General features: G+C 39.4%; 1 protein-coding gene across 5 annotated transcripts in view; it reads left to right on the top strand.

The window, feature by feature from the left end:
* nalcn (sodium leak channel, non-selective) overlaps positions 1-16,958 on the top strand; it is a 128,996-nt gene that overhangs the window by 107,707 nt on the left and 4,331 nt on the right. For 2 of the 5 annotated variants that reach the window (XM_084121519.1, XM_084121521.1), the window contains 16 exons: positions 4,106-4,226; positions 4,316-4,414; positions 4,501-4,594; positions 6,553-6,659; positions 6,744-6,818; positions 6,988-7,107; positions 7,664-7,732; positions 7,856-8,004; positions 8,235-8,328; positions 8,562-8,694; positions 11,653-11,768; positions 12,736-12,893; positions 13,113-13,263; positions 14,599-14,748; positions 14,849-14,960; positions 16,104-16,951. In XM_084121519.1, the coding sequence (XP_083977645.1) occupies positions 4,106-4,226; positions 4,316-4,414; positions 4,501-4,594; positions 6,553-6,659; positions 6,744-6,818; positions 6,988-7,107; positions 7,664-7,732; positions 7,856-8,004; positions 8,235-8,328; positions 8,562-8,694; positions 11,653-11,768; positions 12,736-12,893; positions 13,113-13,263; positions 14,599-14,748; positions 14,849-14,960; positions 16,104-16,246 (1,891 nt within the window). In that variant the 3' untranslated portion in view covers positions 16,247-16,951. Of the gene's footprint in view, positions 1-4,105; positions 4,227-4,315; positions 4,415-4,500; positions 4,595-6,552; positions 6,660-6,743; positions 6,819-6,987; positions 7,108-7,663; positions 7,733-7,855; positions 8,005-8,234; positions 8,329-8,561; positions 8,695-11,652; positions 11,769-12,735; positions 12,894-13,112; positions 13,264-14,598; positions 14,749-14,845; positions 14,961-16,103; positions 16,952-16,958 lie in introns of those variants that run through there. The other 3 variants (XM_084121518.1, XM_084121520.1, XM_084121522.1) reach the window with 2 other exon arrangements.

The raw sequence follows: 16,958 nt of genomic DNA, 5'->3' as shown, positions 1-16,958 counted from the left end.
TATGTTCCCAGACACATAGAATGACCATTGCCGTAACTGGAAGTGCAATCAAACGTGGGAGAACCTCTGAGACCCCCAGACTCGATACCACCGGACTCGAAGATGATGTCAGGTCCACTGAGATGCCAGCTGCTCGCACCGACATCAACGGCAAAAAAATGTTTTGGGGAAGCGTTTTCCTCTACCTGCCCCACAGTGAAGGGAGAACCGCTTAATGGGAATGTGTAGTCCAGGAACTCGCTCAGCAATCCTGGAGGACCATCACGGATCATCGTGGATTGTAATGGGTTGTTGAATCCATAGCAGAAGAAATCAATAAGAGCAAAGTCTGGGAGATCATTGAAATTAGCAATGTCCAGAAAGTCCTTAATGTGGTCCTCGATTGAGCATGTTTCTTGGCAAAGGCAGACTAGGGTGATTGCTGGATCCATATTGTGGTCTGGATTTCAATCGGATGCTGGATCTGTATATGGCGAAATCTTTCATTACATAGTGCTCTGAGACTTGGGTCGGAGATCCAAACGCAGCTTTATTAAGGGTTATCCACAATTGTAATCCATATAACGGGCATAGGTTTCAAACACCACTGGGCAAACAATCCAGATAAGTCTAAGACACAGACTTCAATCCAGATAAGTCTGAAGCGGGTCGCACACCGGACGCGCAGCTCAGCGCCGCGCCGCGCCACGTCTAGGACAACTCTCACCTGAAAATCCGATAACATCAGCAATTTTCTGATTTCTGTAAATAAATATAAAACTAAATGTATATTGCAGCACAGGGTGAAGTCCGTATATACATTAACTACGATTTGAGACACATAAATGTAAATTTAATATAAAACTATGTAAATGGCGCTCTGTGGCGCGGCAGGATTTTGAACACGGTCCTGAGCCGTTGCTGGGCGCCGCGGACAGACGCCGCCGGTGTGTGTACTCTCATAGAGAATAATGTGTTCGAATTTAAAAGACGTGGTGCTGCGCGGCGCGGCGCTGAGCTGCGCATCCGGTGTGCGACCCGCTTAAGACACAGACACACTTTCAAAAAGAGAAATCCTGGGAGACAGGCAGAGGATCAAAATTATGACACGAAAAACCAAAAATAGTGCTCAGAAATGCAGTGTAACACATACAAGACTTTGCAAAGAATGAGTGAATACACAGGGCTTAAATAGGCAGGGGTAAAAGAGATAATAACACACAGGTGGCAGGGGTAAAAGAGATAATAACACACAGGTGGAAGTAATCAGAACATGATTAGTCCAGGCAGTGGGTTATGGGAAATGTAGTTCATGGTGGGATAAAGGAGATGGAAGGAGTGGATCCTCTGGTGGATATCATGGGCACTCCAGCTGGTGTCTTAAAAAGTGGGATCAAACATTCACAATTTAAATATAAAAGTTTCTTATTGCCTACAAAAAGGGCACTACAATACCATGCACAACCCACCACTGTAGAATCACCAGTTCTTTTTTCAATGGGGGCTTATACAAGGTCCTCCAGCTTCCTTTCGGGAAAGGATCTGACACAAGCACTTCATTTTGAATCTTTAAGGATTTCAAGAGATAAAAGATGTAACACATTTACACACAGTTTTCTTACTGGTATCACTGAACAATTCTAGCTGAGGTGTTTTAAAGGTAAGCAGACTTCCTTTTACTTCCTGCCATGTCCTACTGTAACTGCAGCTGAAATTTTAAACTCTGGAAAAGCCGAGATAATGTATGCTCTTCTTAAAAAAGACTTTCAGGAGAAAAAAAAATATAATTCTGTAGAAAAAATCTTTAACTTTGTTCAACAGCTTTTGCCCCAATTGGACTGACTTTATATAGGTCTTTAAAGCTAAGTTTTCTGCTGACAACCATCCATTTATTACATTTCCAACTTTGGTTATGTCTGCATTCCACAAGCTTTATAGATGGTAAAAGGTCCACATCTATTGCAGGATTGCACAAAAGAGGCTATTCTCTCAGCCACAAGCCTTGAACACTACTTAGTTCTCTTTAAAAACTTGAACACTTTCCATGCATTCAATATTGATCTATAGAAAGTTGTCAATTCTGTTAGATTAAGATTCTCAATGTCCATGAGAAATAGGTGATGATCTAGTGCCATGCTGCCTGCACTTCTCAGTAGTGCACAGGCTATTTCAAACCAACACATGTTGTCACCATACAGTAGTCGCTGGGCTGTCTGAAGTCTAAAGGCTTTTATCCTTGACTTTATTTCCACTAAACACTGACCTCCTCCTTGCCTGGGCAAAAACAATACCGTTGCTTTCACCAATATTGTCCACACCAAAAAAAGTCTATTAAAGACTTTTTTTTATTTTTTTTGTACAATATCTTATGAACTTATTTTTTGTTCAAGTATGGTCATCTTATGCCACCAGGTTATTACAAATTAGGATCCTTCCCCCATACGACAACAGGGGAAGCAGCCACTCTAACTCTTTACAATCCACTCTTATGTCATTTCCATATATATTGTGGAATGAGAAACATATTGTTGACAGAACCCTTTAATATGTATCTTCCCAATCTCCCACCACTGCATAATGTTCTTGAATCTTTCTTTTTTCCAAGTTACCCAAAAGTTTTGAAAAATGTCACAACTTTTATTCAAGAGTTTCACATTGAAACGGCAATAGCAGCTCTTATAAGCTCACTTTTCCAAACTGCAGTCAACTGTAATAAACTTGTAATCAGAAAAAGCTTTAGAAAAATTGTACTACGCAAAAGTATATTTTTCATTTTATCTGATACATAAAAACAATCTAAACGTGCAGCATAGACTATATTGCTAAATTTCACCCAAGTATATGGTTGTTTGCCTATATTTTTCACTCACATTTCAGAAAAAATCAACTCAAACACTTCAACTCACACTTTTCCTTTAGTCTCATCCAGAAATCTATTAATTTGATCAACAGTATACAACTCCTTAACATCTATTCTTGCCACATCCAAACCATCTAACCATTGCTCATCACTTGAGCACATTGAGAAGATACTTTCGATTGTTTTGTTCTGATGGTGGCAGCAGCTAATCATTAATTTCGTGTTTATGCGGACAAGAAAGGTGTTTGTGTCCCAAATCTCTGCAATCAAAGCACCATAGATTATTGATGCGTGCATAGACCACATACAAACTCTCACCGTGATTAACACGGAAAGAGATTTCCAATGATTTCTCTGTTGTGGTCAAAAACATATACACCTGTCTTCTAAAGGACAAAACATGATTCAGCATACTGTTTTTACATCCTAAAGGAATTGATCTCATCGGCCTCGCGGTCTTTCCAAATCTTATGAGTGCTTTCGTAATTACTTCCGATAACGGGGTCACAGAAATAAATATTTTCTTCACCTGAATTCCATTCACAGTTAACTCATTAACCAGCTCTTCACTTCAGAAACACCACTACCGCTTTATTCATACGTGACGCAGAGACAATTTTATCAAATCCTATTTGTTCTACTACCAAAACCACATTTTCAACATTTACACCAGGTTCAGGTACACACCTGCACCCATTCTGGAGTGATAATGGTGGTGTTCCCTGTACTGGAGGAGACGCCATACCAGCAAACCACACCACATGGCTGGTTTTCACCAACAAAGTCATCTTTCCTTACTTTACAATCCACTAGCTAACAGGAAGGGGAAAACAGAAAAGCCCGAAAAAAGGCACAGGCGCTATCACATGTGCAATCTCACGCAACAACCCACTCCCGCGAGAGAGAGACAGAGAAAGAGAAAGAAAGAAAGAAAAGTTGTCGCACTTTTATCTTTGAGCACTTTGCGTGGTAACAGGAAAATAACAAGGCATTTGTTTCACTAGGTATTGTGTTTGTGTTCAGCCCATAGAGCAACATGTCCTCTCTCTCAGACACACACAGAGACAGGCAGACAGACATTTTGGTGCATGTTTCTTGACCTTAACCAACTCAGATGAACAGTTGACAAAAATACATTGTTTGTAAGAGACACATTTTAAAAATGCCTTTTGAACACATTGCTTGGTTACATGTTATTGCTTAAGGAATATAACAAATAAATGTTTCATCTTTCACCCAAATAAAATTTTGTGCTGCTGCTTTTAGGGCAAACCCTCGAAACTTCAATTTCGATAATGTGGGCAATGCCATGCTGGCTCTGTTTGAGGTGCTGTCACTGAAGGGTTGGGTGGAGGTGAGAGACGTCATCATACACAGAGTGGGACCGGTAAGTTACTTTTTTAACAGTGGCCTCTATACTACTAAACTGATTAATCTGGACTGGACTGGACTGATCATGACCTTTGATTGTCTCAGATTCATGGCATCTATATCCACGTCTTTGTGTTCCTGGGCTGTATGATTGGGCTCACCCTTTTTGTTGGTGTTGTCATAGCCAACTTTAATGAAAATAAGGTAGGGCAGTTTTCTTACTGTTAGTTTATTAGTAGCTATGTTTGTTGGCTGTTCCCTGATCATATGTGTTAAATGTGTTTGTTTAGGGCACAGCTCTTTTGACTGTGGATCAGAGGAGATGGGAAGATTTGAAAAGTCGTCTGAAGATTGCTCAGCCACTCCACCTCCCCCCTCGCCCAGGTAAGTGCTCACTGGAGGTCTCCACAATTAAAATGTCGATTTGTGCATCACCATAATGTTGCCTTTTGGACACCATCATGTGTTTGAGCAACAGGGATATATAAGTAGCAAGAATAATACTTTATTTGAATTGCTTTAAAGTATAAACTACATCACACTGTTTGATATTTTGACCAAAAATGGTCAGTCAGCCACAAAGAGACATTTTGGTGGTGCGCAGATAAACATCACCAGTGCAGCGAGTGTATTATAATTTCAGCAGCAACCTCTCAGTCTCTCATCTCTTTCTTTCCCTTTTTTTCCTTCCCTTCATCTTCCCTTCTTCCGCTAATGAGCCATCCCTGCTTTGCATGTGTTTCCTGAAGCATTTAATCAGCTCTCTTCTGCCATAGTAGAGAACAAACTAAATTTAAGCTTTCAGCGGTGGGTACACCCCCAAGGCAATCACACACTTGATAATAACCACTCCACTTCTGAGTCAGAAGTTATAGCTGCCTGTAGTATGAATGACTTTGGGCTCTGTGGGCACCTTAGAGCCAAAGAGAGAAGAGCGATTCTCCCTGTGTCTCCCGTAGATTGACTGACTGATTGATTTGGCAGTCGCAGGCTCTGCAGTGACGGTGGTAGCTCGTTGTGTTTTTATGTTTGACTGCCGTTGACTCGCCTGGAAACAGACACTTCAAAGACATGTTTCATAACAGCAGGAAAGAATAAACACAATTATCATAGTAGGCAATTATCCAGGCATATTTAATGTGGCAATTAGACACAAAAAATGCTCCAATCTACTGACATGTTTGATTGATATGTTTTGAACCAAACTCCAAAGGCTGCAATGGACAGATTTTCAGTACTTTTCTTTTCTAGTCATTAAGTACGTCTGACTTGTTCAATTATCATTTTAACCAATAGAAAAAATGCGGAAGTTCTTTGTAAATTACAAAAGAATTGTTCATCTATGCCGCCTTTGTAAACAATGGACTGAACCAATGGCTTTTCACTATCAGCATGGAGGCAGCATGCTCTTCCTCCAATACTGATAACTGAAATCTAATTTTGTTCAAAGAAACAAAATGCATTTTGTAAGCCACACTGCAAGTTACACAGCCTCCCCACTTAAATAAAATTTCAATCAAACCATGATCAACTGTGAATAGTTGTTTACTTCCTTTCTTTTTACTTTTTCTACCACTATCAAGCATAATTAACATCCACATATTCAGCTGGTCTTAGCAGTCTCAAAAAGCAAACATCCTTACTATTATTACTACTACTACTAATAATAATATTTAGGGGTCCAAGCATCGAAGGTCATTCTTCTTTATTTTTCTGCCCTAAACGTGTATGGGCGTCAGAGACCTTAAATCATGATAAATGTTATAATAGTATGTAAATAATACTAAAATAATACTACTGCAATAATTTTCAGTGCATGCCGTATAAGAACTAAAATAAGGGATAGATATAGAGAGCTGTAGACGGCATTAGGCGGAGCTTCCTTTGTGCTTCCTGCCAGGTAGTCTGCACACTGGAATAACAGAAAAATCAATACCTTAGTCAGCACTCGGCAGAGTAACCACATCAATTCCAACTCTATTGAAACCAGCTTCAAATAATCTGTCTGCATTCTGTGGCTGTTGAAATGAACTTGTGATTACAGTGCATGATGAATGACACTCAGACCTTGTGACCAGCTAAAAGACAGCAAAACGATGATGTGGCGGATCTGTAAAAGCAAGGCCAAGGGTAAAGCTCTTACCGAGTGCATTGAATGAACAGTTGAGACGATTTTCTCTCAGTGAGTCCTTTAAATGATGATAAAAGAGAGCACAGAAATTATTCTGAAGGTCAGGGAATTTTGACCAGGTCTTTGTTTTATAACCACAGTACCGGTTCATGCTGAAAAGCCCTAATTTTCTGTTCTTTCAAAACTGAAATTCCTTCTCTTGCATTTGCAGAAAACGGTGGATTCCGTGCAAAAATGTACGACATCACCCAGCATCCTTTTTTCAAGCGAGGTATCGCAGTGCTGGTGTTAGCACAGTCTGTCCTTCTGTCTGTTAAGGTGAGGAGGGTTACAGCAACAAAACACATTTTTGTTGTATCTTAGCACTTACATAACAAATTAATTAGTGTGTATGTGTTACAGTGGGATGTACTTGACCCGGTTACTTTTCCCTTGGCCACAATGTCTGTGGTTTTCACTTTCATTTTTGTTCTGGAGGTAAATATGTTACAGTACATTTTAAATTCCGTTTCCTGTTCTTTCATGAGTTCTTCCTCTTTTTTTACTGCCACAAAAAAAAGTTTAAAAATTCACCAGAGGCTTTGCAGTTCATGAGGTCTTTTGGAAGTATTGCACGGTCATGACAGAATGAATTCCTCTGCTGCAGGTGACTATGAAGCTGATAGCTATGTCACCAGCCGGATACTGGCAGAGCAGGAGAAACAGATATGACCTACTCGTCACATCCCTGGGAGTCATATGGATCATTTTGCACTTTGCTTTACTGGTACACACTAAAATGTCATGCATTTTCATCAATGCGATTTTATTTGTACCTTTTATCTTAATGATTTGAGTTCCTTTTTTCTTTTTTAATTTCTTGCACAATTACAATTAGGCAATACAAAAACAAATAAAAGCACTACACAAAAATGTTTTTCAGATGAACAAAATAATTAAGGAAAACAGCTTATATATTGGGGTCTTCTGATGAATCACATGTCTTAAAGGAAACAATCTTCCTCTACTTTTTTAATTTTTGTACATCTTCAATTGTTATACAAAAGGTTAAATCATTTCTAGTAAACTCCAGTACCAAAATTTAAACTTGAGGCCTATCATGCGTGTCAGACCGAAAATGCACTGCTTTTTAAACAGTAGAAAAACCAATGATCTGATCTGTTGTTTCAATTCAGATTCACAAAAGCTACAATTATTATGATTTAAATGTAACATTCATGGTTTTGTTTTGTGATGTACAGTACAGCACTTTGACTCAACATGTGTTGACTTTAAATGTACGTTATATTACAAAGAAATGATTTGAATTTCTCTTTCTTTAGAATGCTTACACATACATGATGGGCACATGTGTGATAGTATTCAGGTTTTTCACCATATGTGGGAAGCATGTGAGTATGCATAAATGATTATGCTTGTAAAAATATTCAACATAACATGAAAATAATTTTTCCTTGTCCACTTCAAACCCTATAGTGCATTTCCTCCCCCACTGAGCTGTCTTGTATTTACAGGTGACGTTAAAGATGCTTTTGCTAACTGTGGTCGTCAGCATGTACAAGAGTTTCTTTATTATCGTGGGCATGTTCTTGCTGTTGCTGTGCTACGCTTTTGCTGGCGTCGTCCTTTTCGGCACTGTCAAATACGGCGAGAACATTAACAGGTGAGCCGTCTTATGACACACAGAAGCAATGATTTGACTGTGTCAGCGTACCAGAGGCAAGATTTTTAACACACTTACTACTACCCACAGCGCTGATATAATTGGTGTTGTCTAAACGTTTTGCTTGAAGGCCCTACTTGTATTTGGGAGAATCAGTTTTCAGGTGAAGCTGACAGCATGAGAGGAAGTGACTCTGCTTGAGCTGTTACCTTTTCCTCTCTCACCAACAGGCACGCAAACTTCTCGACCGCGGGGAAAGCCATCACTGTACTGTTTCGAATAGTCACAGGTGAAGACTGGAATAAGATCATGCATGACTGCATGGTAAGAGATTGGATGGCAGCTCCATTTTGCCCGCAAGCAAGTGTCCTTGCTGTGAAAATCATTAAAAAAAAACAGTAAACAAATCATTTAAATGTATCAAATAGAATTGCAAATATAACTGAACAGCATCTTTTTTTCATTCGACATACTTCTGAATGATTTATTTAAATCAAAACACATCAGCTGCGAGCCCCATGTGTTGATTATGTTTGTTTGTCTGCCTTGTTCCCCAGGTGCAGCCGCCATTCTGCACTCCGGACAAACATCGCTACTGGGAGACAGACTGTGGAAACTATGCTGGCGCCCTCATTTACTTTTGCTCTTTCTATGTCATCATTGCTTACATCATGCTCAACCTGCTCGTAGGTAAGCGCCTCTTTCCCCTGACTGCAGGCACAATATCCTGTTCCATCTCCCAGGGTCCCATCTAATTTCCTCCCGCTTTAGACGCTAGCTAAACTAGCTCATAAAATACAATATCACTGCTCATTATTCTTCCTGACGTCCTTCCATGTTTATTATCCCTTTTTTCCCAGAACAGAGAGGTTCCTCCCTCTGAAAGTCTTTCTCTCGTACTTTTATTTAGCAAGGAGTGATTCAATTGTTCAAAAATTACAGAAAACACTTTTCTATATCAAATAAATGTTGTTCTTTTGAACTTTCTGTTATTAAAGAATCCTGAAAAAAAAATGTATCACAGTTTTCAAAATATTAAGCAGCACAACCATTGTGATAATACTAAGAAATTTCAATGTATTCAATGTAAAAGGTTAGTATATTAGAATGATTTTCTGAAGGATCATGTGACACTGAAGACTGTAGTAATAATGCTGAAAATTACAGGAATAAATTAAATTTTAAAATACATTTGTAATCAAAAGTATTCAACCCCCATTGCAAATTGCTCAAGCACAACAAATATTTCAAGTGATTTCCACAAATTCAATTGAAAATGCAACTTTTAATGACTTCTATAAAATTATTCAACCCCCTGAATAAAGTCCCTCACAACAGCACAAATCTGTAAAACGGGTATTGTCTCAAGCACACCTGATGCAACCAATCAAGGAATTCATTAGTTGCACCAGGTGTGCTTGAACAAGAACACATGAAAAACCTAAACTGTTTTTTTGAGTGTCACGTTTGACGCGAATGTTAGAAATATGGTTAAGTCAAAAGAATGGTCCAAAAAAGATAAGAGAAGATATCATCGCCCTTCACAAACAAGGAACAGGATACAAAAGATAGCAAAGGCACTAAATGTTCCTAGAGACACCGTTGGAAAGCATAGTTTGCAAAGTTAAATGAACAGTGGTTACACTACCTGGACAGGGCAAAATAAGGAAGCTATCGATGGCTGCAACTAGATTTCGGAGAAACCTCAGGTTCAGAAAAACTCTTGAGTGACTGCAAAAGACCTTCAGCAAGACTTGGTGGCAACAGGCACTGAGGTTTCAGCTTGCACAAAAACGCATGCGGTTTCCATGCCAGAAATCCAAGATGTACACCACTACTGACCCAAAAGCTCAAGAAAAGTCGGCTCCAATTTGCTCAAAATCATATAAATAAGCCACAGACGTTTTGGGATTCTGTTCTGTGGAGCAATGAAACAAAACTGGAACTTTTCGGCCCTGTGGATCAGCGGTATGTCTGGAGGAAGAAGAATGAAGCATATGCTGAAAAAAACACTCTGCCTAAGTTAAGCATGATGGTGGCTCGGTGATGCTCTGGGGCTGCATTGCATCCTCTGGCACTGGAAACCTGCAGCGTGTGGAAGGCAAGATTGATTCATTTTTGTATATCAGGAAATCCTAGGAGGAAAACGTCATGCCGTCAGTGAGGAAACTGAAGCTTGGCCGTCATTGGACCTTCCAACAGGACAATAATCCCAAGCATACCTCAAATTCCACCAAGGCTTGGTTGCAGAAGAAGTCCTGGAAGATTCTACAGTGGCCATCAGTCATCTGACTTGAACCCCATAGAAAATCTCTGGTGGGATTTGAAGAAGGCGGTTGCAGCACACAAACCAGAGAATATTACTGAACTGGAGGCCATTGCTTATGAGGAATTGAATTTTGGGAAACCATTTGAAACATTTGTTGTGTTGAACTATTTCAGTTACTTTTGTTTGATTTGTTAATTGCAAACAGCTGAAAGTCTGTAAATTATGCCCAAAATTCTGTATATGAAAAAACTGTATATTCAAATATAAAACAGTTTAAATTGTAAGATTTTACAATATAAATTTTTGTACTGTATTTTTTTATCAAATAAATACAACCTTTGTGAGAAGAGACTTTTCAAAAAAATAAAATAAAAATATTACCAGCCCCAAACTTTTGAACGCTATTGTAATTAAAATTTTATTTTGCCCATTCCTGCTAGCAAGATTTCCATGGTTATTGTGATCCACTTGCTAGACCAACTCCAAACCTGCAATAACCAGCTTAAACCAGCAAAATCATAATAATCTCAGCTAGTCTTTTCAGTAGAGTGAGGCCCGAAACACTCTCTGCACAGTGATTGTATGAGTCAAATTTATGCTCTGAAATGTTACTCAATGCATTATGCGTTGCATTCCCATCATTGCCACAAGGGGTGCTATAGTGGGCATTAGCATTAACTGTCAACAGCTTGACATTTTAATAGAGGTATTTGAAGGTACTGAAAAGCCCAAAGTATACTTTGGTCATCTGTGTCCGCACACCATCCGTGTGATGTAATTTTTGTCATCAGGAGGGTCCACGGATGCGGTGTGCGGACAACAGTGCATTGCTGCCAAATTTTTTGTGACCGCGCTGACGGAGCTGATTGCATAAAATGAAGTATACCCAGGCATTAGAGATGCGCGGATGGGCTATTATTTCATCCGCAACCACAACACAAAACTCATCATCCGTCCGCCATCCATCCGCACCAACGTTTTTGACCAATTTTCAAAACCGCACCCACCCGCCATCCGCTGATTGGTGTATACATATATTTTTCATTTGATTGGTTCAACCGCCCGCCACCCGCCCGAATTTAATTAAAATATTATTTTTCATCACGTCATCCGCCCGATCCGTGGTTTATCCGTGGAGTCCGCGGCTATAACCGCCAACCGCGCATCTCTACCAGGCATTTACTCTATCACCCCCTTGAGGTTTTTTACCACCACAGAAATGCAAGAACACAAAGTGTGTACAACAGGACCATGTCCTTGCAATGCATCAGCCAAGTATGCATTCGCACACTTATTTAGAGTGTTTTCAACCTTACACTCAAGCACTGAGAGCCTAGCTGAAAGCTAACCCAACCCTAATCACTTTATCTCCCCCTCAGCTATCATTGTGGAGAATTTCTCTTTGTTCTACTCTACCGAGGAGGACCAGTTGCTAAGCTACAACGACCTGCGTCACTTCCAGATCATTTGGAACATGGTGGATGACAAGCGGGAGGTGAGGAGGAGGGGACGTGCCTGTGATCAGCGGCTGTCAGTGGGGATGATTTTGAGTTAATACCCATGTGTGCTCTCCGCACTAGCTCTGAAGCTGCAAATGAATGAATCACACGCATCGACATTCTCACCTCCAGAGTAATTGGAGGTTATTACTGCCTGTCACAGATAGTGAGAGGTGTTGAGCTGCCATCTTCATTAGGTGGAAACAGCCTTATTGAGAGCAGCAGAGAGAAGTACGTGCAGATTTGACCTCCCCCCGTAGGATTAGTAATATCTGCTCATGTATATGAGTTAAATGAGGCACACCAGTCATTTTCTGGCCTTAATGAGTCAAGCTGGGATCAGCTAGAAACACTTGAAACCATAAGACTGTAACAGCTGAGCACAGGAAGGAATAGGTCCATAATTAGAGACATGAGCTCTGATCCAAAATCCAGTGATCTGCTTCGGAATCATCCTGACTGTGATGGAACCTCTCAAAGCTGATTTGTACTTCTGCATAGGCAAACTGAAACCAAAAATAATGTCTTGTTCTCTTGTGATAAATTGAACCATAGTAAAGTTCTTCGACAACAAGCTGCCCGCCTCTCGATATTTCAGCCAAACAGATTTTACATTATTGCTACTCTAGCATCCTTTTTGGTCATGGTCAAATGTCTGACATGTTTACCTGCTGTAGCACACTGACACTGAAACAGTGAAAACGCATCATCAGAGAAGTACTACTAATTAAATGTCACTGTTTCGGCCAGTGATTTTGGTCCTCCAAAGCTATTTTGGACGAAACCAAAAGTATATATAATTTTTTTTTTTGACTGTTTAATTTATAATGAATATTGCTATTTCTATTTCACCATTCATAATTTATCACAAAGCATTCTGGGATTGCCAGTCTAAGGATACATATGATATATGAAGTTTTCTGAAACCAACATCAGCAATAGGTCTGGATGATTTTGATATAGGGAGTGATTCCAACCTCTCGGGTGAAGTTTCTGCTCCGTCTGCTGAGAGGTCGTCTGGAAGTTGACCTGGACAAAGATAAGCTTCTCTTCAAACACATGTGCTACGAGATGGAGCGTCTGCACAATGGAGGAGATGTCACCTTCCATGATGTACTGAGGTTAGAAAGAACTGTGGTATTTATTAGAGCACATTTTCATATTATGATAAATCAAAATGTCCTATTTTGTAATAGAGTTACTATCAAAACTCTAATCTTCTTCCCCAGGCCAAAGAGAACAAAACCTGAAAGGGTCAATCAGTTGCTATTATGTTGTTCATATTGGTCCCTAAGCTTGTTCTGTAGTCTGTTTAAAGTCGTTGATCGTGTATGTTTCAGCATGTTGTCATACCGCTCGGTTGATATCCGGAAGAGTCTTCAGCTGGAGGAGCTGTTGGCGCGAGAGCAGCTTGAATACACTATAGAGGAGGAGGTGGCCAAACAAACCATCCGCATGTGGTTAAAGAAGTGCCTGAAACGCATACGAGCCGTGAGTCCACACAAACACAAACACCATGGCTCTCACACTCCTGAGAGTCATGACATTTACCCGACTTAACTGAAAACAGTTCAGCAGTTTGACAATGACTCCATTCACTCTACATATCAACGTGGCCCAAATCTGATTTCACATTGAATCTGACATTGCCAATTTAAATTTGGCCCACTTTAATATGTGGAAATAAATCTGATATGCAGTGGGATCAGTCAGTTTGAGAATTCATGCAATATTTATGTAAATCTAACACCACACCTTGACATTAATGTAACTTTTATCAGTAAAACTCGCCCAGACAACTTTTTCCAGCTTGTGCAGCTGTAAATATCACCAAAGACTGAATATGTACCAATACTGTTCATTCATATTACTCTGAATGGGATAAAGTGAAATTTGTAATACGGCAGAATAAGTCCCATCTTCTAAATAAAAGAGCCAATCGTGTCACTGCAAATGTTGTTAGAAACAATCAGTGTCCTGAGCTTGGAACTGCACATGCACATTGGCTGGACCAATCTGAGATATTTGTTACACTATCTGAGCATAAGAAACAACATTAATTGGGACAGATTTTGTTGCAAATTTAAAATGTTATTAAAATGTGAGTTTGTCGAGCAGTTTTTTGAGATTACTACAAAGTCCTTTACTCAATCTGGTTGCAGTCACATCATTCTCTATAGAGCACAGCTAATTGGTTCCTGCTGTATCAGTAGCCAATGAGCTCGCTGCTCAACCTTCAAATATTCAGACAGCATTTGATGTAGCAGTGCAGCACGCTTTCAGAAACCCTCCACCTTCCCCAACTCCACCGGTATAGATCTGCTATGGGTTATACATGTATGCTATATTGTATGTTAGCAGCATGTGTTCTATGCTTACAGCTGTGTGTCGTGTATGTATTGGCAGTAGAAAGTCCCATAAATGCAGAAGCAGCGTAGCAGATCTTTTCCGCCAAGACCAAACATATCAACGTATCCATTACCATGTCAAACTCACTGTTGTAAGAATTGCATGCCCATAATAGCTGCCTGGAGGCATTGCATATATAGCCACAGAGTGAACTGACTTTTCTTGAAAATAACTTTGATATCTCTTCTCGAAAAGAAATCTGATTTGAGTAGGAAATGAACATGGCCAGAGTCAAGGCTATAAAACTCACACAGATCCACTGATAGGATCACTGATGGCATATTCAGCTCAATTTCCTTTATTGTCATTGTGCAATAGAATTAGTCCCATATCGGCATACTGGCACTGCAATATATCCTGATATTAGACATGCAGGATGAACTGAATGAAAACACTGACATCACCTTCCTTCGTCAGAAACAGCAGCAGTCATGTAGCATCATTCTCAGTCTGAGAGAGAGCCAACAGCAGGATCTCCGCCGCCTGCTCAACCCTCCCAGCATTGAGACCACCGTCCCCAGTGAGGACACCAACGCACATAACCATGACAATCCCACTCAGCCAGAGGTAACCTTACCAGTGTCTATTCTTGAAATATTTTGTGTGTCATTGAGTCTTCATTCTAATGAAATGATTTAAAATGATTTTCCTGGTCCTGACCCAGCAGAACAGTGGCCTTCAAACCTTACTGAGCCCCACCCTGTCAGACCGCAGCGGCTACCGACAGGACTCCGCCGACCGACCCCAGAGGAAGCTGGGACAGTGGCGACTGCCTGCAGGTCTATACCAAACTTTATATACTTTTACTATTACACATGCTTGTTAAATTTGCAAAATTATTGATTTTATCCTAAGCAGCTTACAAATGAGAAAAAATAACATGATAATAAAAAAATAATTGCAGACATTATGGCAACACAGTTAATGTAACCATAGTATATGTCTATATGACAGAGACTTTCCCAGATGTTTAGGTATTATAAAAAATATGCATAAGTTATAAGATATGATATATTGAAATAACATACTTGATATATTTTGTAAAAATGAAAATTGCGGCAAAATTTAAATATTTAAAATTGTAAAATATATGTTCAAAATGTAAAAATAAAAATTATTATATTTTAAATATACATTATAAGTTATTACAAATGATTTAATGTAAATATATAACCATGAAAATTGCAGCACATATAAAATATATTTGTTTGTTTATACCAAATTGTTTTGGCATAAACAATTTATCAAATGTCTTCCTATCAGGGCCTAAAATTAACACACGCCAAGCACCAAATGCGAGTAAAAATCCGGTGTTGGCGAGTTAATGAAACGGTGTCAATCGCTGGTAACATTTTTATGAATACTAACAATGCAATGTTGTGAGAACATGAACAAACGTGAACAACACTCGGGACAGAAGAAAGTGCGAGAAGACACTAAAGGGAACTCAATTTGTTTCTCTGTGTGAGAAGTTGTGTGTGTTCAGACAGCACATGAATAATGAATTGAGCTCTCTTTCACGTCTTCTTACGTTTGAACAGACATGTTGGCAAGAATCCTTGTAAACAGTCAGTTATGTCTTAAGTGAACATAAACAGCTGAGAGAGAAAACGTGTATCAGCATATTGGATCTGTGCATTCGCTCTTAAAGTAACAGAAGCCTAATATTCCTGCTGCTGTCTGTGTTTTTAATTTGATTAAAAGAAAAAAATCTGTTTCATGGCAGGTAAAAAACATTTATTCAGTGGCAGGTTTGGCAAAAAGTTTGTTTTAGGCCCTGCTTCCCATGTTTCTTTGAAAGGGGTTGGTAAACAAAGACGTTTATCGTTTAATATTCCATGTAATTAGTATTCTGCAAATTGCCGTGTGTGTGTGGCTGGTTAACCCGTGACTCACATCACAGTCCTGTGTTTCTCCCGCAGGCCGCACAAGTGTGAAGTCCATGGTGTGTAAGATGAACCCTGTGAGTGACGAGGCCTCCTCGGGGTCTGAAGTCAAAAAGTGGTGGACTCGTCAACTGACAGTGGAAAGTGATGAAAGCGGTGATGACCTCATTGATATTTGAAGCAAAACTGCTGACTAATATTCCAGATTTTCCGCTTAAGAAAGGATCATTCGGCTAAATCTTTTGTATTCACTTCTAAGCCGCGATCCTTTGTATTGGCTTCACGTAGGTGTTTCTATGCCGCTTAAAGCGCCACCTGCACCCGTTCGAGCCACCTTTTGCTCATTCAAAAACATACATACCGGTTTAAACCATGTTAATGATCACTCTACTGTGTGGAAAATTTTCAATGAGCATTATTTGGTCAATGGGAAATATGTATGATGAAAGAGCAGCTGAAATGTGTCCTCAGGAAGTTTACGTAATGTAATATAAGAGGCTAATAATCTAGATGTAATGGTTAGGCAAATGCAAATGCTTAATGTGATGCACCTAACCAAAGCCATAGCGTTCTCTTTGTTAGTCTTTGTGCCACCATAATTCATCTTCATTACATAGTTTGTAAGGTCCACAATTATCTTGTGTTGTAAATCTATGGGTTTACGGATTACAAAATGCAAACATTGTTGCGAGACATTTAATGTTACCATATTATATGTGTCTATGTGACTGTGACTCAGTTTAAGTATTATAATAAAGATACGTATGTAAGTTATAAGAATAATTCAAATAATATATTGAAATAATGTACTTAATATATTTTGTAAAAATGAGAATTTCAGCAAGTTTTTGCGTGCTTTTAAATTTAAAGTCACTGTGATATTACCTGAAG

This window comes from Abramis brama (assembly GCF_963993115.1).
Source record: "Abramis brama genome assembly, chromosome: 8".
NCBI lineage: Eukaryota > Metazoa > Chordata > Actinopteri > Cypriniformes > Leuciscidae > Abramis > Abramis brama.
The sequence above is the reverse complement of the archived record's forward strand: the minus strand, read 5'-3'. Positions and strand labels throughout refer to the sequence as shown.